The 25,921-nt window shown below is 45.0% G+C and overlaps 1 protein-coding gene across 1 annotated transcript in view; it reads right to left on the reverse strand.

Annotated features, from left to right (window-relative positions):
* Positions 1-354: 354 nt before the first annotated feature.
* PLCXD2 (phosphatidylinositol specific phospholipase C X domain containing 2) overlaps positions 355-25,921 on the reverse strand; it is a 47,138-nt gene continuing 21,571 nt past the window's right edge. Inside the window, exons 2-4 of the mRNA XM_040980507.1 lie at positions 14,143-14,603; positions 9,665-9,906; positions 355-861 (exon numbers count right to left, since the gene is read on the reverse strand). Of these exons, the coding sequence (XP_040836441.1) occupies positions 702-861; positions 9,665-9,906; positions 14,143-14,603 (863 nt within the window). The 3' untranslated portion in view covers positions 355-701. The remainder of the gene's footprint in view (positions 862-9,664; positions 9,907-14,142; positions 14,604-25,921) is intronic.

The following is a 25,921-nucleotide window of genomic DNA, read 5'->3' on the forward strand; positions in this document are numbered from 1 at the left end:
TTCACTTTTAAGCAGGGCCTAAAGAAGTAGAAGGGAATCAATGTTTCAAAATGAGAGAATCTTTTTCTGATACCAAGAGCAGTATACACAATGATTTGAAGAGTTAAGGTGACCAGTTGCCAGCACTGCAAGCTGCAAGGCGGGAACACCTTGGTGGTAACTAACTTACTTTCTCAGGAAGAAGTGGTGGCATTCATGAATACCAAAGTGAGTTGGTGCTTGACCTCCTTGCTCCTGAAGGCCAACCCAACCCATAGGGCAGTTCATACCGGCAATGAGTCATTCTTTTGACCTGGAATGCCATTCTGGTTTATCCTTCACACTGGCTCAAGCACAATACCTTGGGAAAAAAAAATAGGGAAACTGGGCCAAATAGGGAACCTTCCCTACTCCAACAGCACTTGGGGACCCTATTTCCATATTCCATTCACCACTATAAGCCACTGGGGAGATTCTGACCTTGACCTCATGAAAGAAGCTTTCTTCCCTTGGACTTAAATTTTGTTAAAGTCACATTTGGGGGAAAAAAAGCAATGAAAAGCCATGTAGCTTCATCCAAATGGCCTTCTCAGGAAGGAAAACAAAAAGCCCTCCTCCTCTTACTTCTCTGTCGCTGCCCAGGGCCCTTTCTACCAGGAAACCCTTTCGAACTCTACCCATGATCAACAACTTCCACGTCAAGTTGACTGAACAATCCCGCATCAGCATTTAGCCAAAGCCCTGTCCTCCTCCAGGAGGTCATTGAGCTCGATGACGGTCGTGGCGAAGTCCACCAGGTCCACAAAGTCAGATGTGATGATGTTGACCCCCGTGGCTCCAGGCTTCTGCGTTTTCACCCAGTCCAGGATGGCAGGAAGATTCCTACACAGAGAGGAAAGCGTTGGGGGCAGAGAAAACAGATGGCAAGAGTTGAGAGTTCTGTGTCTGCAGATACGAAATAATACATTACCCTTACTATAATAAAAGGATACCAAGAAAACCACAAGCACCCAGGGGCCCGTTTAAACTGGACATCTCTTTTAGGAGTACAAGTGGTCACTCTTCCACCAAGAATTCTATCTTCTACTCACCTCAAGAACCGAAGAGGTGCCATGCCAACAAGATCAAGCTAAGATTAAGAGCTTAATAGTTAGTGAGCTCTTTAACTATTTTTTAAAAAGATTTATTTTTTATTTTTTTATTGGAAAGTCAGATATACAGAGAGCAGGAGAAATAGAGAGGAAGATTTATCCACTGATTCACTCCCCAAGCGGCCGCAATGGCCGGAGCTGCACTGATCTGAAGCCAGCAGCCAACAGCCCCTGCAGGTTCAGGGACCCAAGGTTTTGGGCCATCCTCTGCTGCTTTCCCAGGGCACAAACAGGGAGCTGGATGGGAAGCAGGGTCGCCGGGATTAGAACCGGCACCCATATGGGATGTTGGCAGATACAAGGTGAGGACATTAGCCACATGCTACACGCCAGGCCCCTAATAATTTTTTTAGAATGATATATTTATTAATTTATCTGAAAAGCAGGGTGACACAGAGAAAGGGAGAGGCAGAGTGGGGGAAGAGAAGACAGCTTCCAGCTCCAGGTTCATTCCCTGAATGGCTGCAATAGTCAGGTGCAGGCCGAGGCCAGCACCAGGAGCACCAGCCAGGTCTCCCAGCAGCGGGAGGCACACGTACTCAGATCATTTTCCACTGCCTTCCAGGGCAAATTAGGAGAGAGCTAGATGGGAGGCAGAGCAACCAGGATTTACACTAGCGCTTGATCTGGGATGCTGAAAACAGAGGCGGTGATTTGAATGTTTTGTCAAAATGCTGGCCCTCATTTTAAATTCTATCATGAATATATTCAAGCACACGCCAATTCTGAAAGATTTTTATAGTAAGCATATTCACCACTCAGCTTCTATCACTACACTGGCTATCTTTGCTTGCCACATATCAATCCACCAACATCACCATGCTTGGTATTAATCATCTTGATATAAATGTATTCCAGAGTCTGTCGTAATAGCCTGGTGGCTAAAGTCCTCATCTTGAATGTGCTAGAATCCCATATGGGCACCAGTTTGTGTCCTAGCTGCCACACTTCCCATCTAGCTCCCTGCTTGTGGCCTGGGAAAGCAGTTGAGGACAGCCCCAAAGACTTGGGACCCTGTACCACATGGGAGACCCAGAGGAAGGGGCTCCTGGCTTCGGATTGGCCCAGCTCTAGCTGTTGTGATTGCTTGGGGAGTCAATCATTGGATGGAAGATCTTTTCCTCTGTCTCTCCTCCTCTCTGTATATTTGACTTTCCTATCAAAATAAATAAAATCTCAAAAAAATAAAATAAATGTATTCCAATCCCCCTCCATTTTCAGCAGGCATTACAGTTAGCTTATGTTCAGTATCTTATTTTAGATTTCCTCTTTTGAGACGAAGTTAGGTGCAAAAAGTGCACAAATCTTAGTTTAATGTATTTGCTGAGTTTTCACAAAACAAATTTAAAAAATGAAAGGTTAAGAGCATTAGCAGATTCAAGAAGTTCTTGGAGAATCAAAAATGGCGGAATAGGGATGCTGGACTCTGCTATTGTCCATGCCCGCCATGATGGACACATGACTGTTTGAGGAGAACTATACTGTAGTCATGATATAAAGGAACTCAGTGAGGGGGGAGGGCACAGGGGAGGGGAGAAGGGAAATCCCAGGAGCCTATGGAACTGTAGCATAAAATGATAATAATAAAAAGAAGTAAAATTAAAAATAAATAAATAAAAAAGAGAAAAAAGAAGCTCTTGCTTCCCTTTCCCCACTACTTCTTGCTCCATTCTCCCAGGAACAGTAATCGTAGGATGCGTTATTCTACCAGATTTGTCTCTTCTAGAACGTCATATAAATTCTGGTATGAGTTTTCCTTCATTCCACGTAATGAGGCTGAAGTTCACACATGTTGATGCGTATATTGATGGTCCTTTTTTTTCTTAGCACTGCACAGTATTCCTTTGTACAAATAAATTAGTTTTTTTAAATTTCCTTATTGATAGGTATATGGATTTTTTCCCCATTTTTTAATATTGTGGATAAAATAGTTATGGGCCTTCTTATACAAGTCTTTTTTTTTAGATTTTTGCTTTAATATTTTTTCTTTTTTCAAATAATTTATGTGAAAGAGGGGGAGAAAGAGAGAGAGAGAGATACAGGGAGAGAGCCGACACTGACGCAGGGTGAAGCTAGCAGCCACGAACTCCACCTTGGTCTCCCACACACTCGAGTGCTAAGGACCAAAGTACTTGGAATATCTTCTACTGCTTTCTTAGGCACCTGGATTAGAAATGGGGCAACCAGGATTTGAACCCGTGCTAGATATGGAACACTGGCTTTTATTTATTTATTTATTTATTTATTTATGTGTTCATTTAACTTGAAAAAGTTACTGAGAGGAGAGACAGAAAGACAGGGTACCCAATTGCAGGCGGAGACCTAACCTACTGTGCTCTAAGGCTGGCCCTTTATTCTTCTTGTGTAAATAGAAGGAATGAAGTTGCTATGATTTAGGGTTGGTTTATATTTAGCTTTATCAGAAACTTTCAGATCTTTTCCTGTGGAGATTGTTGTACCATAAAGGTGGACTGTCAACGGAGTATTCGCATCGCCTCCCTACCTCCTCCAATCGTGACGCTGTCGTTTTCATGACAGCATTATAATGGACGTGCAGTGATACTTCACAGTCACTCAATTTGCACTTATCTGATGACTAGGAATGTTGATCAGGTCACCTTGTGCTGATTGATTCTTACCGGAAGTACCTGTCAATCCTTTTAATGATCTCTTCATTTTCTATTTAACAATCTGTTCAGTTGTACCAATCCATTGCATATTTGACCCTAACCTTGTCAGTTATATTTTATGAATATTCTTTTGTATCTTGAAGCTTGTCAGTTGTTTCCTAACGCCATATTTTGATGACCTTGAACACAATGATTTTGATCGAGTCTAACCCATCAGTTTTTCCTTTTGTGAGTTTGATGAGCTTTTAAAGAAAATTTTACTTACTCCTAATTCATAAAAAATATTATCTATTTTCTAAAAGCTTTATGGTTTTACCTCCTATGCTTAGTCCTAGAATTCATCTCAATTTGATTTTTATATGGTATAGGTGGGGGACAAGCATCATTCTTTTCCTTATGATCTGTATGTGCTCTCGTTGCCCTGATTTCCTGGCGGATTGGTGTGTATTCGGTTATCTCACAGTCTATCGGCCTCACTATACAACAAAGGCCTCCTATGTGACACCCACAATGTCTTATCCGCAAAATTTAGCAGTGTGGTGACGCAACGAAATCTGCCACCTCAGTGGACTATTTCTGTATTAGCACACAACAAATGCCAGGACCCATAGCCAGGGAGTGATAAGCTTTGTGGTAAAACTAACTTACCAAGTACCCCGTTGGTGCAGAGCACTTCCAAGCAACACAGCAGCTTATGTTAAGTTGTGAGACTGGAGGTTTGTCATGCATTTGCTCTAGGCCCAAACTAGGTCATGTCAGTCTCTTAATTGGCTCCTTGGTATTATTTGGGTAACACCTCCCTGTCTTCTCACCTCCTTTTCTCCTGGGAAGCTGCCCCCATTTCTCTCAGCAGGTCCATGTCCTCACTGCCCTGCGTTCTGGAGCCCCTCGCAAGGCCCGGCAGTGGCGCTGTTTTCTTTTAAACAACCCCTGGGTCTCTTCCCTCACTTGGTGGCCTCTGCCAATGAGCCTTGGATTAAAGCTCCTCCCCTGAATCACTTCACACCCTATGACAACAGCTGAATGAAAGTTAAACCTCTCTCAGGGACACCTCCATGTGGAAGACTTAATAATTGCAGGGTGACCTCCATGTACTTGGTCCTATTGCTACTCAAGTTCTCCCCCTGTAAAATGGGGATCCTAACCATATCTCATGCAGAGTTTGGGGTTATTAAGCAAAAGTAATACATTGTAAGTGTCTGGGACAGTTCCTGGAATAGTAGTAAGCACTTTGTGAAAAGTGGAAGGAATCAAATTGGAAGACTGGAAGACTGAGACATTTGGAGGCTAAGGATGAGAACTCAGGCTACAAGATGTTATTGGCCTGAGAACAAGAGGCTGCATATGGAAGCTTTCACTGGAGACAGAGACCAGGAATACACAGGGCCCACTGGAAGGTGGGGTCAGCTAGACAAGACTGCCCACAGGTAGTGTTGACATATGAAACACGGGCGCCATCTGCTGGTCATCAAGGGGAAATGGGGATTGAAGACCTCGTAGGAACTTCAGACATCTGCTGTCAGTCAAACTCTGGGGGAGCCTGCACTGAGAAACCTGCAAAAGGCCTGTATGTATCTGTGGTCTCTATGGTGGCTTCAGGATATATGTGACATCCTTCCCCAAGGCAAGGATGAAATAACCAGGCTTACATTCAGAGAGAGGAAACTGTGGATCATATGGTGAGGAGGTACTACTTTATTTTCTCAACTCCTGGCATCGACCAGGATGACAGATCCCTACCAGAGGTGACTGGATATGGTGGACAGGCCTCCGCTTGTTGCTGCAGCACTTCCACCATCACTCACTCCCCTTTGACCTGGAGACCACCTGAGAACAAGGCTGGGCTGTTTCTACCAGTAGGACTGGCAGATCTACTTGGTGCCAGGCTCTGTGGTGGGCATTTTCATGTAGAGGTTCTGCAGTCTCACAAAGTGTTATCAACCCTAGTGAATTAGTAAGAAAACCAGTCAGAAAATTCAGAGCAGAATAAGGCCCCGTGTGGCTAAGCACTGTAGTGATTTGCAAGGGCTGGTGTGGGCAGACACCACACAACAGATGGCTTAAATAGCAGGGTTTGTTTGCTCCTGCTCTGGAGGTGGCTGAGCAAGGTCGGGCAGCCAGGAGGTTTGGTTTTCTCCTAAGTTCCCTCCCTGGCCTGCTGCATCCTTACATGGCACTGTCTCTATGCACACAAGACCTAGGGTCTCCCTCTGTGTGTAAGGTTCCTTTTCCTTGAAAGACACACTAGGTTAAGGTCCACTTATCATTTTAAGCTCACTGCCTCTTTAAACACTCATCTTAAAAAATAGTCATATTTGAAGGTACCGGGGATTTAGGGATTCGATAAATGAATTGGGGAAGCAGGGTCAACACTCCTGCCCAGCCAGAGACCATCCTGGTCTTCCATCCCAGCCTTTCTCATTTCAGCCCATGACCCACTTCGGGGTCCTGTGGGTGTTCTGTTCTCAAGTTTTAGGCGAAACCCCCTGTGGCTTGATTTCAGTACGAGTGCAATCAATCTGAACTTTGGGTGTCCATCACTCCAGGGACCGGCACAGCAGAGATGCAGCCAGAACGGCCATTTCTCAAGCTTCCTTCTCGGGTGATGCTCCATGTTGAGCCGGCTCCAGGGCTGACACTCACTTGGGAGTTAGGAGGTTCACTTCTACCAGGCAGAACCACCCCCACATCTGTGGAAAGCATGCCTTGTCTGTTTCCACATCTCATTGAGAGCGAATCCCTGGGACCCAGCCCCAGCTGGTCAGTGCCCCCTGGGCGGCATCTGGGTGCTGGTACTCAAGCAAGGGCCCTGCCCAGAAGAGGACACAGTCACGTTTGCCCTGGTCTTGACCCCAGTGGCATTTCCTCCTGCACTTGCAGGGCAGGCCTAGGAATGCATGACACATCCCTGTAATAGTCTTGTGACCAGCATGGGCTGAGATGCTTAAGTGCCTTTCTAAGCCCAGGGCTGCCAACTGGGCAAGGGTGATGGCATTCCTAGGACACCTTGGATTGAGGCACGTGCTGCTATCGTTAGATGAAAGAGCCAATGAGTCATCTGCAGCCAGATCACAGTGCCGGGAACCTGCATGTATGATAGGCACCGTGATACTGTGGGAAGACAACCCTAACCAGACAGATCTGGTCAGAGAAGGCACCAGCGCCAGAGACAGAAAAGGAACAGGGTGTTACAGGAAGTTTTCTCTGAGTCAGTGTTGAACACCGAGAGATCAGAAGAGCAGTCTGAGATGTATGACTGACTCCTAGCAGGGACCTAGATGTGGGTCATTTAACTGTACGGCATTCTTGCTGAGTGGGGGTGACAGCTCTAAATGACATGCCCTCTGAGGGACTGGCATGGTTTAGGAAAAAAGTAAAGCAGCATAAAAACGCCCTTTGTATAAAGGTGTGTGGAGAGAACCACTCTTCGTTTTTTAAGTGCTTCCTCTTCCTTGTTAAACGACTGCCTGCAGACTTTGATCGCAGCGATCTTCACACTGCTTTCCAGACTTGTTTGTGTCTGCTTTTCCTGCTGAGTTCCATCGGGCACAAAGGTTAGACTTCTTCATTGTCTATCTTTCCCTCCAGTCCCTCCCAGCTACTCAGTGTTTGTTGACTGAATAAATAAATTCCATTGTGTTCATCTACAAACTTACAGAAAGCATGAGGACAATAGTGTGTGTGCATGAACATGGGGCTGCGTGTGTAATTCTAATCATGGGTCTTTCAGAAAGATATGCTACTGTTTCTATGAAATCCTCTTTTTTTTAAGTTCAAAACAATTAATTGAGAAGAACCACAGATGCCACACAGAAAGAAAAGAATGAAACTCTGATTTGTGGCAAACTGGATGGAACTGGAGGACATGGTGCTAAGCGAAATAAGCCTGGCACAGAAAGACAAATACCACAGGTGTTCTCTCATATGCATTTGCTAAAAAAAAAAAAAAAAAAAAAAAAAAACACACAAGATGACTTCGAGGGCTGGCGTGGGACACAGGGATAAGCTGCTACCTACAATGCTGGCATCACATGTGGATGGAGAGCTGTGTCCTGGCCACTTCACTTCCGATCCAGCTCCATGCAAATGGCCCGGGAAAAGCAGAGGAGACTGGTCCCAGTGCTTGGATTCTTGTATTCCACTTGGGAGATGAAACTCTTGGCTGCTGGCCGTCGCAGCCATTTGGGGAGTGAGCCAGCGGATGGAAGATCTCTCAGATCTCTCTCTTTCTCTCTCTCTGTAACACTGACTTTCAAATAATCTTTCTTTTTTAAAAAGGATTTATTTATTTTTAATTGCAAAGTCTGATATACAAAGAGGAGGAGAGACAAAGAGGAATGTCTTCTGTCCAATGATTCACTCCCCAAGCGACCACAACAGCCAGAGTTGTGCCAATCTGAAGCCAGGAGCCTGGAGCCTCCTCTGGGTCTCCCACACAGGTGCAGGGTCCCAAGGCTTTGGGCCGTCCTCGACTGCTTTCCCAGGCCACAAGCAGGGAGCTGGATGGGAAGCGGAGCTGCCAGGATTAGAACCAGCACCCATATGGGATCCCAGGCACGTTCAAGGTGAGATCTTTAGCCACTAGGCCTCCGTGCCTGGCCCTCAAATAAGTAATCTTTCAGAAAACAACTGATTTCAAAGTAGAAGAGAGAAGAATAGTGTTTAGTAGAGACCAGGAAAGGGGAAGTGAGACGGTAGGCAGTCAGATAACAGGTACCAAAATACAGCAGATAGAAATGACAAGTTAGAGCGGTCCACGGCTTAATGTTCAGTTCACACTAATTTGTTGCGTATTGTGAAGAGAAATAGAAAAGAAGAGCTGGAAGGCTTTAGAAAGAAATGATAAGGAGTTGGAAATACCAATTACTATGGTTTCAGCATCACACACAGCAAACATGTATTAAAATGCACATTGTTATGTGCTAGTTAAAAATTTGGAAAGCAATGTGGGTTTCTGCTTTTGTCTTTGGCCAAGGCAAACAGGAGCAGTCATAAAGAAAGGAAAATCACAGGCTCCCCTTGCCATCAAATTCCTGCTAGATGAGACTCTGTTATTTGAGCTCACACGAGGGACATGTTTCTGGAGGAATCATTCCCTCTGTGAATTCCACTTCCACCACCTGCAGCTCCAGAACCAACAGACATACAAAGTCTGTTTTGTTGGTCAGCTATATTAGCCTCCTCAGCTCAAGTCACAAAGGGTGCCCTGTGGTTTGCAGGTATTTAGAACATCCCCTTCATGTATGGACATATAGACATGCATGTATCCATACCCAGAGATGGATATATAAACATGTACACACACATGTATACTGCAAAGTACTGTAGTATCCTTCATCCCTATCCAGGACAAGGAACATTGCCCAATACACGAGACTGGCATTTCTGCCGCCCAGGTGTACAGTAAGCCTCTGTGCCACCCCCAGGGATTACCCAGAGCTAGTGTATGCACAGTGGTTGGCATCCGCAGCTGCTGCTTGGGACTCACGGGCACCAGGGCAGAACAAGTGTTTCAAGCGCCATCTCCATCGAGTCTCTAGCATAGCAGTATGTAATGAATGATTTTTTAATAAGTGAGTACTTGGACAAATAGTAAGAACCAGGGTGGGAGCAAGACGTGGCAGAGCCAGTGGTAAAAGCGAACAGACCAGTGTGGCACTGATTCAAGGTGCTTTGTCATGTTATCAAAATTGAGAGCATTTTTATTTCCATAATGTATATTCCTTAACCACAGGCTCACAAGTCCTTTGTTAATACAAGCCATTCCAAATGCAAAGCTTTCTCAAATAGAAGGGTTTTTGTTTTAACTTTGTCAACTCAACGGGGTTTCTCTGCTGTTTATTCAGATAATTCAAAAGCAGAGCAAACCCTGACTTGTGAGAGGGCTCCAGTTCCAATTCTTACCTGTGAACCAGTGTGTTCTTGAGGCCTCCGACCAGGCCCCTGGCGATGGTCTTCACTCGGGGTGTGAGGATGGCCTGGGAGACATGGAAGGCCCCGCGGGGGGCTCGCTCACTCAGGGTGGTCTCTAAGAAGAGGATGAGCTTGCGCACACTCGTGGTGTTGGCCCAAGGTGCCGGGATCTTCTTTCCAGGCCACAGGAAGGGGTATTGCTTGTAGAAGGGACAGTGGTAGAAAATAAGGACCTGCCATGTTCGGAACAAGAAAAGGACAGCAACCCATGAAAAAGTGCAAGAGGTGACTTCCCGGGCTCTAGCGATTGCTGCAGAAAGCAGTCAAATGCAACTGCATGTAGAAATTCAAGAATTATTAGTTACAGGTGTTTCTAAAACCACAGAGCAAAGATTCACAGCATGTGCTGTGTGTGATGCAAAGAATCTTAATTTGTTTTTTTTTAAATGGATATGAACACCTTTGGAAGCAGAAAAAAATCACAGACCCCCCTTTTCAAATTACTGTATATAGAATTACAATAAAGTAGTGTAATCTATTATAATTATAAATTATGAGCTAGCATTGTGGCATAGTGGGTTGTGACAGAGCATGTTAAATTGCTGGGACGCCACCTCTTGGAGGGGCACTGGTTCAAGTCCTAGCTATTCCGCTACAGATCCAGCTTCCTGATAGTAGACCTGAGATAACAGCCTAGCTAGCCCAAGCACCCGGGAGTCAGCCACCCAAAGGAAGACCAGAATGGAATTCCAGACTCCCGCTTTTACACGGCCGAGCCCCTGCCACTGCAGCCATTTGGGGAGTGAACCAATGGATGGAGGATCTCTCTCTGTCTTTGCCTCTCCCTCTCTCTCTGTAACTCTACCAAATTTCAAAAAAAGAGAGAGTTATATTTTAAACAAACATATAAAAGAAAATAGGCCTACTAAAGGAAATCAAAGATATAGAAATACAGCTATCTCATAGTAAATACATTTGTAAGAAGTTTTTGGATTTGCTTCATGACACATGTATTAGATAGAGATATTTTGCATTTGGAGATAGCTGTCATCACTGAACATGTGATATGTCTGCACTGACAGGGATTAACTAAGAGTTCAGGCCAACCGGCTGTGGGTCGCTACCTACACTCGTGATTGACAGGTCCTAAAGGTTCGGTTTAAGTTTAGGATGGGACATGTTATTTTTTTTCCCCATTCAAATTCAGACTTCCCCAGCCCTCCCCTCCTCGCCAAGCCCTGGGGATTCTCCGGGAGCTCTCAGGTGGAAGTGGCCATGCAGTCTGCGGCTTCTGTGCTGAGAGCCTGCAGCTGAGAAGGACGCTGAGCTACGTAAGAGTCAACAGCTCCCCGACCGCTGGTTCTGAGTAATGTCTGCCTGCTAAGGACCATCCGGTGGTGAACGCATGGGCTAATGGGGTTAATCCCAGGATCCTGGTAAGCAGATTGCTGGGAAGAAGGGGAGGATTTCCTCCTGCTGTGTAGTTGGCCATCTTGGAGGAGAGCTGGCCCGCCCAACTGCCGTGGCAGGGCTGGGAGGCTGGGTGGCCTTGTGTCCATGCTGGCCCTTCGGGCCAAGAGAACCGTGCTGTCTTTCTTTTTGGGCAAGGTACATATGCGATAAAGGAAGAGGCTTCTCTCAAGAGCCTCCTGGAGCAATGTAAGGATGAAGGTTACAGGGGACATTTCAGATCAGATGGGGGATGGCTGGCCTAGCAAAGCCATCCGTAGAGGCTGCAAGAACCCGGGTAGGGAATTGCACCCAGGCTCTGTGTTCTGCAGTTATCTCCCCACATGGTTCTGCTGTAACTTTCCCCGACTTATTCTCTGCTCGAGTTCAGCAGTTCAAGTTCAGTTTTCCGTTTGAGTCTCAGGTTAGAAAAATCTCATTTCCAGGGCTAGTGCTGTGGCACAGCACATTAAGCTGCTGCATGGAAGATATGCATCCCATATTGGAGTGCCTATGTTAAGTCCAGCTCCTTCACCTCCAATTCAGCTTCCTGCTATTGCCTGGGAGGCCCAAGTGCTGGTTCCTGCCACTCACCTGGGAGACCTGGATGGAACCATCCCTCGCTGCTGTGGGTATTTGTGGAGTCAATCAGCAAATGAAAACTCTTTCACTTTCAAGCAGTTGAAATTTTTAAAAAATTAAAAATCACAGACCCAGTGCTGTAGCCTAGCGGCTAAAGTCCTCCCATTGCACGTGCTGGAATTCCATACGGGTGCTGGTGCTAATCCTGGTACCCCTGCTCCACCTCCCATCCAGCTCCCTGCTTGTGGCCTGGGAAAGCAGTTGAGGACGGCCCAAAGCCTTGGGACCCTGCACCTGTGTAGGAGACCTGGTGGATTCCAGGCTCCTGGTTTTGGATTGGCACAGCACCGGCCATTGTGCTCACTTGGGGAGTGAATCAGCAGATGGAAGATCTTCCTCTCTGTCTCTCCTCCCTGTACATCTGACTTTGCAATAAAAATAAATGGATCTTTTTAAAAATTAAAGATCGCATCTCATTTCCTTTACGATCCACTTCTTGAATGATCCTCTCTTATTCTGATCTTTCGTTGCCTGAGAAAGCAGTGGAAGATGGTGCAAGTGCTTGGCCACTGTACCATGTGGGAGGTCTGGATGGAGTTCTAGCTCCTGACTTGAGTTCGGCCCAGCCCTTGCTGTTATGACCATTTGGGGAGTGAACCAGTGCAAGGGAGAGTTCTCCCTTTCTCTCTATTACTCTTCCTTTCAAATAAATAAATCTAAGAACAAAACAAAAATGCTGTAACAGATATCATCCACTGATCGAAATGCAATATCCCCACTATTAGTTATTTCTGAAGATCCTTCCGTGCACCTGCAAATCCATAAGCAGTCACTGTGCAATATCACATGTCAATGACCAGAATGCCATCTGTGCACACAGACACAAAATCTTATCTGCACTCAGTTTAAACCTTACCTGAATTGCAATATCCAAAAGCCCCCTTACATGTCTCTATCCCCTTCTCCCATTCTGCCGACTCTCTGAGATCTTCTGATGCCAGGGTTTCATTAATAACGAGGAAATATTTTTATTAGCCTGTTACCTATCACCAAGACTTATGAATAATGGGCTGTAGTTGTGAATAGTTTAAGGGATTCCAGCTCTGACCACAGGTCGTTGGCATTATCTTGATTGATTTTCTTATTCTTGCCCACACCATTGGGGCCCAGTCTCTTCCTAGCACAGTCATCAGGAGTAAGATGGGCCATGTGACACAGTGCTCAGAACTCCCCTCACTCCTGAGCCAGCTGGTCGCAGTGTCTTCAAGGACAACATTCACCAGCTCTCCTTCTGACCTCCTCCACTTCTGGGTCTCCACCTGCTTGCCACTCCCATCACCTGTTTTTCCTCAAGACACGAGAAAGACTCCTACTTTAGGGCCTTTGCACCGCTTCCTCTGCTTGCAAGTATCCACATGACAACCCCCTGCAAATGTCTTGTGGATGAGAGCTACCCAGATGAACCCAAGTAAAAAACAATCAACTCTAAGCCACAGGATTTTGCGTCTTTCTTATTGCACTTGGCTTTCTGCTTTTCCATGGAGATTCAGGTCACTTTCTGCATTATATATCATGTGTTATTATCCTAATCTTATGATGTATTTCCTTCTACCTGAATGAAAGTCCCACCAGGGCAAGGGCTTTTGCAAGCTTTATTTACTGATGTATCTCAAGTCCACCCAGGGATGGACCAGGCCAAGGTCAGAAGCTGGAATTCAGTCTGGGTTTCCATGTGGGTAGTCGGGATCCTGGTCTTGATATCATCTACCACATTAGCAGGAAACTGAATCAGAAGCGAAGGAGCCAGTACCGAAACCATGCATTCTGACAGGGGATGCGTGCATCTGACACAGCAACTTACCTGCTGCACCAAATACCTACCCTGGCTTTGTTCAACTTCAGCAACCAGGAGAATGCTCCCCTGGGCTGGGAACCCTTCAACAGATCGCCCCTTCCTTAAATCTCTTCCTGCTACCCAAGTTCTATGAAAAGGGTCCATGAACATGTTCACATACCCCTGAGATGAATGACTTTACGAGACTTTGCCAGCTAATATTTTCCTTATCAATAATGAGGCAAGAATTATCTCCTACTGTGTGGAAGGTACCATGCAATGGATCGTCCCTGGGTTGAACTACGAAGATAAAAACAGACTTTGTGAGAGACAGGTTGTTAATGACCAACCAGCTCGTTGACATCCATTATGGATGTCAAATGGGCTGCCAAGCCAGCTTTAAATATTTGGCAGGTGTCAATTCCAGTTGAACAAAGCTCAGTGAAACCACTGCAATCACTTTGGAGCATAGGACTTAGTCTACATGATTAACAGTCCAGCCCTTTCTACCCTCCTGGCATTGGATAGAACTATTTCATAGCTTGCAGCACAGGAAAAGAACCAAGAGTTAAAAGTGTTGACTTTGTCTCTCCTCTCTTCCTACCTGGTGCTTCTTCTGCCACAAGGACTGCAGCGTCATACCCTCCACGTTGCAGGCTGGACACAACTTGCTTCCAAAGGCCTCCTGAATGCGGGTAACCAGGCATTTGTGATGGGCTTCTTCCATGGCATAGAAGTGGTTGAAATCCAGGAAGACAATCTCCTGAGGGTGCTGTGAAAGGAACGAGTCAATCTCCATCAGCCCGTCCCAGACCTTGATGCCAAAAAGCCCGTGGATGAAGTATATCTCCTGATCAGCATCGCCTGGCTTGGAAGACACGCGCAGGTCGAAGTAGCGGATGCCGGCCTCCAGCTGCTCCCGGAAGGTCAGGTTCTGAGTCACGGACCATTTCTTCATCAGCTTCTTCACCAACGAGATCCTGGCCAGGCGTTTGATAGCTGGGGTCTGGTCAGGCCCCACTGGGGACTTTTCATCGACCCAGTAGCTGAAGGAGTCATGGGAGCCTGTGGAAAGTAGCAAAAACGGTAAGTCATTGAGGCTGCAGCTGGCCAAAACTAAGTCAACTGAGAAGAAAACATCGAAGAAGAAAAGATGCTAAAAATGTACCTATGAATACTTGCAAAAATGTTCAAGGTTGCTAGGAACTAAATAAATGCCAATTAGAAGCAATACAGTCTCATTAGCTGCTTGTCAAGCTCTGGGGGATACTATATTTTTTAGATTGCTAGTATCAGTTAAATTGGTAACTGTACCTTTGGAGTGCTATTTAGAAATAAGCTTACAAAGAGGAGCCTTGAAATATTCATACCATTTGATCTAGTAATTTCATTTCAAGAAAGCTGTTCCAAGGAAAGCAGCTCAGACATTTGGGAAAGTAAAGCTCATTGCTGAAGAATCTCCTTAATAAATAGAGATGAACAGGAAGCTGGACGTGTTCTCATGGAAGACGCCGAGCTGGGGCTTGGCCGCTCTCTGTGCTTCCTGGGGACAACGGCCATGAGGACACTGTGTCTGTGTCAGTATTGCTGGGATAGGCACTGGGATAGCAGGAAAGGTGGAATTGCAGAAACAAACAAAATGTGCCCTTTTTTTCTATGAGTTTAAAATGAAAAATAATAAAACATTAAAGCAACTTGTATATTGCATGATTTTAGTGTTGGAAATATTCAGTCATTAGGAATGAGAAAGCAATTAAAGAATTTGATGGAGTCAATCCCAGTTGATTACAGAGCCTACTTTCTGAAATCGTATCTGTAACCAAAACTGCCATTAAATGATCCAAATGACCACGTGGCTTAAAGAACAAAGGAGCAGTGAGTCCCTTCGTGCTGAAATTACCTTGTTATAAAGTATGCATGACCGCGATAAGCATTTTTCAAACTGCATTTAGAAAATTTCAATATAATTATTTTCATGTGCTGACCATATTTAATAGGAAACTTCTCATTTGCCATTGAGCTCTATCCGGTCAGAGTCCCCGTTATGCCTATCATCTGCTAACGCATGCACCAGGCTCACTTGGTCAGGGTGGTGGCTGCCCTTGAGGCTGGGGACTTCACAGTGGTGACTCCATTTTGCAAGCAAAATCTCAGAAGGAAACATTAGAAAACGAGAGAGAGAGAAGGAAGTGGGGCTGGATTATTATTATTATTATTATTATTATAATTATTAGAATTATATAAGCAAAATCTAAGAAGGAAACATTGTTATAAAATAAAGAAAGAAGGAAAGGATGGAAGGGAAGACTGAAATTATTAGAATTATATTTAGGAACTCCACTAAATCTGTTACTTGTATTCCTATCACATTACTATGGAAACTGATGAGAATCCTGTTGCAGGAACTACCCTGCAACTGCCATGACCCTGAGAGTCTTATAAATCAATTCCTTTAAATGAAAGCGCTCTTTTTCTCACACCACTGATCTTGTTCTTAACCACGACCACCCATATTACAATCAAAATTCTCATATTCCTATAAGTCACTCCCATTTTATTAAATTCGAGTAGGCATTTTATACATAATATGGAATGTTATAAGACTCTGCTGCTCTACATTATATGGTTTTCATTTTGCTGAAAATAAATCATTTGGCGATGACGGTTACATTTCATGTTCTCAGACAGTGAGTACATGAGGAAAAAAACATGACAAATGGGCCTTTCTTTTTGTGTGGCATCCAGAACATGAAGGTCATTTAACTAAGTATGAAACAAAAACATATTTATGAATCTGTAGGCAAATGGAATTTTGCTAGTGAGAAAATTACCAGCATATTTCAGGTTAAAAAATGGGCATCACTCATAGAAATGTAGAGCAAGTCCCCCTGGATTCTTCACACGGGTAGTGTCTGTTAATGAGACTCACTGATGATTTGCTTGATGTTCTGCTTCCTTTGACTCTACAGCAAGGAGGGGTCTTTATACCTCCTTATTGAGAGATGCATTATGACTCCATTATGTATTTATGTATACACACACACACACACACAACCAGCAGCGCTGCTGCTCAACACTGACTGTGTGATACAATGCAAGGCACATCCTGGACTTGGACAAGTCCTCGTGCATCAGGGAATAGCCATTATCCAAGCCCAGAGGAGACAAGTCCCCTCTGGGGGCTCATTTGTTGGTGCTGAGCCCAGTTTCATCTCCGCGGGGGAGATGTGCTAATGACTCCCAACACTTTCCTCTGTGTCTGAGGACCGTGCACAAATGTGACAGCGAGCAGCCCCAGGGAACCACTTCTGAACACACACGGACATCCACGGTGTCCAGCAGAGCCGACAGGGGTGGCAGAGCATGCGTCTCCCTGGAAAGAGTTGAGGCTCTCTTTATCTCTGGCTTCCTTTCCATTTCCCTGGTCTTCTCCTTTCTGACATGCTGCACACAACTCCAGCCTCCCCTCTCCCTCACAGGACAGAACAGGATGACAGAGCACACTGTTGGCTGAATGCTATATGGAAGTTGTTCTAACTAAGCTGACAGCAGTCAGAGCCAACTGTCACTCATTCATTAATCATTACCAACATCTTGTCTTTCTACTTACTTTTTGCACAAGCAATCTTTTGCTCTAGATGGAGTCAGTGAAATAACATTTAAGTATTGTTATACTTTATATTAGAACAGCTAAAATGTTCTTCTACCTCCTGCACCTGTGACAGTTATACATGTAGCAATTTACCAATTGTAGTTAGAGAAAACCCCAGTGTTTTACAAATCTAAATTCATCAACAAACTATCCTTCCTTCCCTTTCCCTGGAAGTGGTTAAACTCTTCACAGACAGTGTGTAATGAGAGCAGTTCTCTGCTGTGCTCTGGGAATTCTGAAGTGAATTCACGCATCCCTCTGTCCTTGCCATGGTCTCTAAAACAATTGCTGGGTGGGGACGGTTATGGGGAATGGGAATAGGCCCATAAATTTTGGTTAGTTTCATGAAAATGTCAGAGAATTGTTTACAGCTCATCTGTGGTGGTTTCTGCCACTGAAAATATTTTTGCAGCCATTACCCAGCATGACCTAAGCATTTTCATCCACCACTGCCTATCATCATCTCACAGATTTAACTGGTGCCCTTTATGCAGATATTCCCTACATCTCTTCCCCCTTCACTGCTTGCTGCCTAGCTCTTAAGCCCACAGACCAGACCTGCTGCTTTTGTCTGCTGTTACCCAAGCACTCTTTTCTGACTCTGCCTCCTCTTCTACTACTACTCTTGATCGTGACAACCTTCTAGTCAACAAAGCCAAAGGGTGTTGCTCCTTTCTGGAACAGTTCGGTCCCTTGTGCTCGGTTGCACAGCTACCTGCTTCTGGGCGTGCCATTCTTCTCCCAGGGCTCTGCTTCTGTGTCTTTGGCTGAGGTTTTCCAAGGATCTGATGTTCCCTGTCATTTTGCCTTTTCCTGCCTTCGGAGGTCTTACCTGCTCCTCTAGTGGATGATGACATCACTCTGTGCATGATTCCAAAAGCTTCATTTCTTTTTTGAAAGAAAATATTTTCAGTTTACTTGCAAGGGAGTGACAGTGTGACAGCACTATCTTCTATCTGCTGGCTCACCTGCCGAATGCAACAGCTAGGATACAGTCAGACTGAAGCTGGAAGCCAGGAATTCTATCCAGGTCTCCACAAGTGAGTGGCAGGGATCTAATCACTTGGGGCATGTCTCCCAGGATGCTCATGAACAAGAAGCTCTTTCAGAATTGCAGGTCCTGGGACTTGAACCAGGTGCTCCAATATGGGATGTGTGTTTCCCAAACAGTGACAAATCACCATGCCAACTGCCCACTCCCAGCAGCTTCACCTCTAGCCTAGCCGTTTCTCAGTTCCAATTGTCCTTGCAGCATCCTTCTGCATTCCTCCAGGTCATGGCTTTTTCACAGAGAAAATTACATAAGCCAAAGCCCAACTGCTCCTCCCTGGCACCTCACAAAGTGCCCCTCCTGAATTTCTACCATTAGTTCACCGAGTTGCTCAGACTTAAAATCTGGGGTTCTATTCAGATTTTCCCCTCTCCCTTCCCATTCACCCAACTACTTGCCACACTTTGCATTTGACTTTTTATATATATATATATATATTTTTTTTAAAGATTTATTTTTATTATTTTTTAATTGGAAAGGCAGATATACGGAGAGGAGAGACAGAGAGGAAGATCTTCCGTCCGATAATTCACTCCCCAAGTGAGCGCAACGGGCCGATACTATGCCAATCCGAAGCCAGGAGCCTCTTCTGGGTCTCCCACGCGGGTGCAGGTTCCCAAAGCTTTGGGCCATCCTCGACTGCTTTCCCAGGCCACAGGCAGGGAGCTGGAAGGGAAGCAGGGCTGCCGGGATTAGAACCGGCGCCCATATGGGATCCCGGGCGTGCGAGGCGAGGACCTTTAACCACTTGTGCCACCGCGCCGGGCCCTGCATTTGACTTTTGCACTGTGTGTCAAACCTGTCTTTTCTTGCAGACTTCAACTGCCACTTTCCTCACTGAACACATTATCTGTCAAACAGTCAAAACAGTCAGAACCAAAAGAACACTAACGTGTCCTTTCATGCTAGCATCTCTGCAATCTGTTCATAGTCAAAGTCAGGGATCCCCAGACACAGCTCTGGGGGTGGGCATTAGATTAGTGGTTAAGCTTCTAGTTAACATGTTCATGTCTAAGTGGCAGTGGGTTAAGCCTCTGCCTGTGATTCCAGTATCCAATATGAGTGCCAGTTTGAGTCTTGGCTGCTCTGCTTCCAAATCCAGTTCCATGCTAACATTCCTGGGAAAGCAGTGGAAGATGGCCCAAATACTTGGGACTTGGACACCGACATGTGAGACCAGAAGGACTTCCAGGCTCCTGGCTTAGATTTGGTCTAGCCCTGGCCATTAAGGTCATTTGGGAAACAGTAAATGAAAGATCTCTCCCCTATCCCCTTTTCACTCCCTGTTTGTCACTCTGCCTTTCAAATAATTAAAAATAAATCTTAAACACACACACACACAATAATGACTGTATTTTACACTGGGTACCTGAATTTTGTATCTGGCTTTGGCCCAGGACTCCAGTTTCCTGCCAGTGCAGATCCTGGGAGGCAACAGAGATGACTCAAGTAATTGGATTCCTACCACCTTCAAGAGCAACCTGGCTACATGTGTGAAAACACTTAACATTGAAGGCTGTGAATCCCAGGTATGGATACATACTCGAGTCTTCTGGGAAAAGTCCTTGGAAAGCACCAATGCAGCTCTACCATGCCTGGAGATCTCTGGGATATGGTCACTCCCCACTGGTGTTATGGTGTACCAGGCTCCCTGTACTGTTGCAAGAGCCAGATTATCCTTTGCCATCATGAGCTCTGACTTCTGGGCATTAACTGCTCAGGTTGGACTTTCGAGCCCTTACATAACTCAGCAAGCTGCCTTTCCCATGTTTTCTTGGGTGCTTTCTTCTTTAATGGTTCTAGAAATATTCCATGTTCTATTTTTTAATAAGTATTTATTTATTTGAAAGGCAGAGAGAAAGGGAATCAGAGACAGAAGTCTTGTTGTGAGTTTACTCCCCAGATGCCTACAATGACTCTAGTTTTCTTACGGTGGCAGGAATCCAATCACTTTAACCATTGCTGCCTCTTAGGGTCACATTAGTAGGGGTGGAGTTAGGAGTGGAGTGGAGACTTGAATCTAGACACACTGTTCTTGGGAATTTCAACCTTTGGGTAAAAAGATGGTTCCTTTGTCCTTTGCCAGTTGAATGACCGCTTGTTTGTGGAGCAGAACTATACTGGAAGACCTCGCTTCTCTGATCAAACTTTCTGGAAGGGAATCTGATATTGTTATCTAAGATTACTCATGACCTTTGGGGTGTGTAATGGACCAGGGTTCAGAGTCGAGTCCCAGTGGCAGTGAAATCACCAAAACAGAGTGATCTGAACAGGAAAAGAAAGCAAGGCTTTTGTTATGTGTCACTACACAGTTTCCTCCTGTACAACACTGGGTTAAGAACAATCTAAGTGGCCAGGTGTGAGAAAATCAGCTGGCCTGGGGTTTTTGAAGAACCAGGGACAATCAGCATCCTCTTCATCCACAATGCAAATTCTTGCTGGGGTTTTCATTATTTGAAGATTAGAGAGCTCAACTGAGTGCACAGCAGTTTTTAGTTAAACCACTTTCATTACCCATTTCTTGCAAATTGGAGTAGTAGCCATTTTCTGAACTCAATTAAAAAGAATTTAAAGCAGCTTTCTTGGAAGCTGATTTCTAAATGAAACAGTTCAAACTACACGCCTTGAAATGATCCATTTCCTTACAACACAGTGCAATTCCAGCACACGAGAGAAAGTTAGTTTTATCCCATCCCTGGCTGAGCAGGCAGTAGTAGCTACCACATCAAAGAACTCCTGACCTCACAGAGGGGAGAAAACGTCCAGCCCCAACTTTCTCTCTTTTGGTGCCTTTGGGGACTCTTCCAGAACCTTCGAGCTCCTCTAGTAGACTCTGGCTCCACCTTCCTCAGTCTGGTTTCTGCTTATCATTCTGCATTGCTGTGCCTCTAGTCACTGTCGTGGGGGTGAAGGAACGAAAGACACCTTCTTCAGTTATATACAAAATAGAGATATCCATGTAGCATATAAACATGGACAGCATAACTTCTATTAGAGTTGTGTCTGGTTTAACATCTCTAGTGGGGTACTGCAAACAGGATAGATAGTCTGAAAAGAATTCTTAGGGGGTGATGGCCAACACAAGGTAAAGAACCTCTATGAACTTCTGATCCCAAGCCTCTCTTTATCCTTCTTTAGCACATCATCTCTTAGTGCCCCCAGCAACTGCTTTTCACTGCACATGTCCATCAAGTGACCCAGTCCTCTACAAGACTGGAAGATTCCCCAGATCTTGCTGCTAGAACACCGTAGGGTTTGGGAACCACTCAATTCCCTCTTTCCTGATTTTCCTTCCAGTGTTCTCATTTGTCATGTCCAGTGCCAACAAGTCACTTCTCTGTTTATTCGGTTCTAGAAGACCTAGAGTTGTAGTTTCCAAAATGAGAATTTAGGAAGAAGGGTTTACAGTTAGTGAGTTCTCAGATCTGTCTCAGTAAATGATCATAGCTCTGAATAAACTAAGGAGGAGTCCATGCAGTAAGAGAAAAGAGTTTGTTTCCATGCTGCCCAAGTTAATGATTCCAGCATTGTTGTTTATTAGTCAAATACTGTGCTTCTACTCTCTCCATCTGAAAAATAGAGATAACATGAACAGAAATTCCACAGGTTTGTTGAGAAGACTAAATGAGTTAACTCAAAGAAGCACTTAGAAAAGTCCCTACCTGGGCCCGGTGCAATAGCCTAGTGGCTAAAGTCCTCGCCTTGCATGTGCTGGGATCCTATATGGGTGCTGTGCTCATCTTGGCAGCCCCGTTTTCCATCCAGCTCCCTGCCTGTGGCCTGAGAAAGCAGCTGAGGATGACCCAAAGCCTTGGGACTCTGCACCCGCGTGGGAGACCTGGAGAAGAAATTCCAGGCTCCTGGCTTTGGATTAGCTCAGCTCCAGTTATTGTGAACACTTGGGGAGTGAATCAACAGATGGAAGATCTTCCTCTCTGTACATCTGACTTTTCAATAGAAATAAACAACTCTTAAAAAGAAGAAGAGGAGGAAGAGTCCCTAGCCAACAGAAGGACCTCAAGGATTACTATTTGGATTCAGAAATCTGTGTCATCTTCTACTTGAATGATATTGTCAAAGAAGCAATTCTAGGGTTAGACTGTAAGGCCTGCAAGTTACTTGAGGGTTGGGGTTGGGAGTAAGGCTGGGCTAAGCTACTGCACCCACCCGAGAGCTGGGATTGGGGGTGGGCCAGGCTGAGCTAGGCTGCTACACCTGCTGGAAAATGCAGAGAAGGGGTGTGGGCCAATTTGGGCAGGGATATAGCACATATCAGCTGACATTTGAGCTGGGTCTGGGGGCAGGCTGGGCTGGGCTAAGCTGCCACATATGCTGGTGTGAGAGAGAGCCAAAATGGGTGAGGGCTAATCAAGTTAGGCCAAAGCACCAGCAAGTGCCAGAACTGGGTATGAGTTGTGTCAGGCTGGAACTACAGTACCTCCTGTTAGGTGCAAGATTTAAGTCTGAGAGCAGGACTAGGAGGGAAATTGTGGACACTGCCCATCTGTGCTGCAGCTCCTGCTGGTGAGCATGAAAAACAGGGCTTGCGGGTGACTAGGCTGGACAAGGCACCCATTGGCATATGTGTGGGCTGGGTCTGGGGTCAGATTGGGCTGAAATAAGCTGTAGCATCCAAGGGTGTGCATGAGCGCCTGATGGAATGTGGACTGGGCTGGGCTAAGCTAGGCTGAAGCAGAGGCTGGCACACATAAAAACTGGGCCTGGGGCATGGTAGAGATTATTGGTGGTTGCCCCTACTAGGTAGTGGCACCCATTGGTGTGCATGACGATTGGCTGTGTGGTGGGCTGGCTGGGCTGGGCTGCAACACCTGTTGGTTTATGTGAGAGACACCGTCAGGGGGTGGGGCAGAGCGGACCAGGCAGCTGCATCCACCAGTAAGTGCATTGGCTAGTGCAGGTGAAAGACTGAACCAGACCCTGCACTGGCTAGCACACACTAGAGTCAAGTCTGAGGTCAGCCCAGGAGAGGTTTCTTGGGAGACCAATTATATGGCTGTTCCCAAACTCTAGCCACAAGGAAAATCACAAAATATGTGGTTTGACCTTGGGATTGGACCTCCTCAGTTGCTGATGCCTGTGCAGAGGACAGCATGCCCATATGTACACGGGGTACATGACAGCCAGCTTATCCAAGTCAGCACGGCACATTAAATGCATCTTCAAAGAATGGAAAGCAGAACACATTGGACAACTTTCATGGCCAAGTTTTGTAACATGTTCCTGGGTCTATGGATACATTAAGGTGGACTCAGTCAACTAACAGACTTTGAAAAGATTTTTTTTTATTTATTGTTTTTGCAAAGTCAGATATACAGGGAGGAGGAGAGACAGACAGGAAGATTCTTCCATCCTATGATTCATTCCCCAAGTGACCACAACGGCCGGTGTTGAGCCAATCCAAAGCCAGGATCCAGGAACTTCTACCAGGTCTCCCATGCAGGTGCAGGGTCCCCAGGCTTTGAGCCATCCTCAACTGCTTTCCCAGGCAACAAGCAGGGAGCTGGATGGGAAGTGGAGCTGCCAGGATTAGAACCGGCACCCATATGGGATCCCAGGGTGTGTTCAAGGTGAGGACTTTAGCTGCTAGGCCACAGCTTCAGGCCCGGAAAGATTTTCTTAACTCTGATCCAATGGAGAAGGCAACCACATCTCAGAACTATCAAAACCACTAAGGTAATGCCCTTGGAATACTCTTTCCAACATCATGTCCTCAATGGCACCATCAAAGGACTGATCTCCATTGTTGGGTGTAGAAGTAGTTTGACAACAACAAAAGGCTCCCACCCCTTCCCTGCCCTAAAAACATAGGAGAAAAAAAATTGAAATATTGTCCCACGTACTCTCCTCCAAACCTCCATCATCCCATCATAACTGGAAACCCCTGAAATGAGTTCTATGCAAAAAGAAATCCAAGGCAAGAACTTGTATGGTAGAAGACTTGTGAACAAAAGCTGTATGACTATTTGAAATGGAAAAAACAATAATGCCTCTCCAACCCATCAAAACCCTGTTAGTTTTCAAAAATGTCACTAACACATCTACATGGCCATCTGCAAAGAACTTCTCCCATATTAAACACCAATACCGGAAACAACAGTGTTTTCACCTGGGTTTCTGTATTTTTTCTACACATGGAAAATATTCATGCATAGTCTGGGGCGTGCGTGTGCTTAGGCTTACACTAGTTGAGCTCTCAACAGGCTTCATCATTTCCTGTATTCTTCACATGTGCATGTTTTTCAGGAGTCTTTTGTTTACAGACCTTTGCCATTTGGAAACATTTTCACTCAACCAAGGAGTGAACGGATGACACTAATGCATCACCCAAGCTAGAGAGAGCAGCTGACTACGGATGCAAGACAGCCTCCGCTTCTCAGGATGTCCCTGCAGCATAAACATGTTTGCTGGTTCATATGTGTGAATTCACTAGAGTGAGATGTGTCGCCCAGCTAGTAAATTTGTGCTAAGATAATCTCATACGTCATTTCAGCAAATGTTTAGAGAGCAAGACTTTGTATTGTATGAAGTATCTATAGAGGTGTTAACTGTGCTTACTGCCAATGAACTTATGTGCATAGCTGTGTCTCCTGAGATCACTAAAATTGGCCCACTTGAAAAGAAATCTAGGAAAAAAAATCTCTTTGTAGGGAGGTACTTCTTATTTATTTGGAAAAATATGTCTGAAGGAATTTTTAAAAATCTACTCTTTCATCGAAATGTTTTACAAATGTCAAGAGACTGCTTCTGGTAGACATTAATAATCTCCAAAACATTCTTTTAATCAAATATTAGTTTAAGTTTTTTCTAAACAATTTTCCAAACTCTATGCAAACTCCATTTTTAAAAGTCAACTATATTCCATTTTTTTTTTAAGGATACTTCTTAAAACTTTTTAAAAAATTATTTATCTGAAAGGTGGATGAGACTGAAAGAGACAGTCTTCCAGCCACTGGCTCACTCCCCAAATGCCTGAAGTCATCAGGACTGCACCAGGCTGAAGACAGAAATCAAAGTTAACTTGGGCTTCCAAGGTGTGGCAGGAAACTCAGGCACCTGAGGTCATCACCTACCGCCTTCCCGCCCCAAGCCTGGAGTGGGCATTAGCAGGAAGCTGGAAGCAGAAGCTGAGCCAGGATTTGAACCCAGGCACTCTGATGTGAGATCTGGACACCCCAAGCGGCATCTTTACCAGTGTGCCAATCAACTACTGTGAACTACAGGCCTTAATTGAGACTTCATATTATTTTTATCAAAAGATGAGACGATCTGGTTTATTGTGAGCACTTATTGCAAGTATATACTTGCTGAGTGTGTATTTTCCATTAGAGTTCTTCATCAGGGCTTGCCTGTTTTACCTCAGTCTGAATTTTAGGTTGTATAATTTGCAATTTGCATAATTTCTTTTTCCAGTTATTCTCATATACCTTGTCAGGCTGGGATTGAGTAATGCAGGCAGCTTTCCCTAGAGATGGTGTTGCATAAACATTGCACTGAATGTCAAAGTTATTTTTCCAAATTAGTATAAAACACACATGCCAGAGATGTTTTATGCAAATTAATAAGATCTTAGTTTTAAAGGCTCTTTCCTGTTCAATAAAAAGAAAAAACAAAAAAACAAAAAAACAAAAAAACAAAAAAACCCAACCACAACAAAAGGAT

The sequence above is a fragment of the Ochotona curzoniae genome, unplaced genomic scaffold (genome assembly GCF_017591425.1).
Source record: "Ochotona curzoniae isolate NIBS_2020 unplaced genomic scaffold, NIBS_Ocur_1.0 contig_3498, whole genome shotgun sequence".
Taxonomy (NCBI): Eukaryota; Metazoa; Chordata; class Mammalia; order Lagomorpha; family Ochotonidae; genus Ochotona; species Ochotona curzoniae.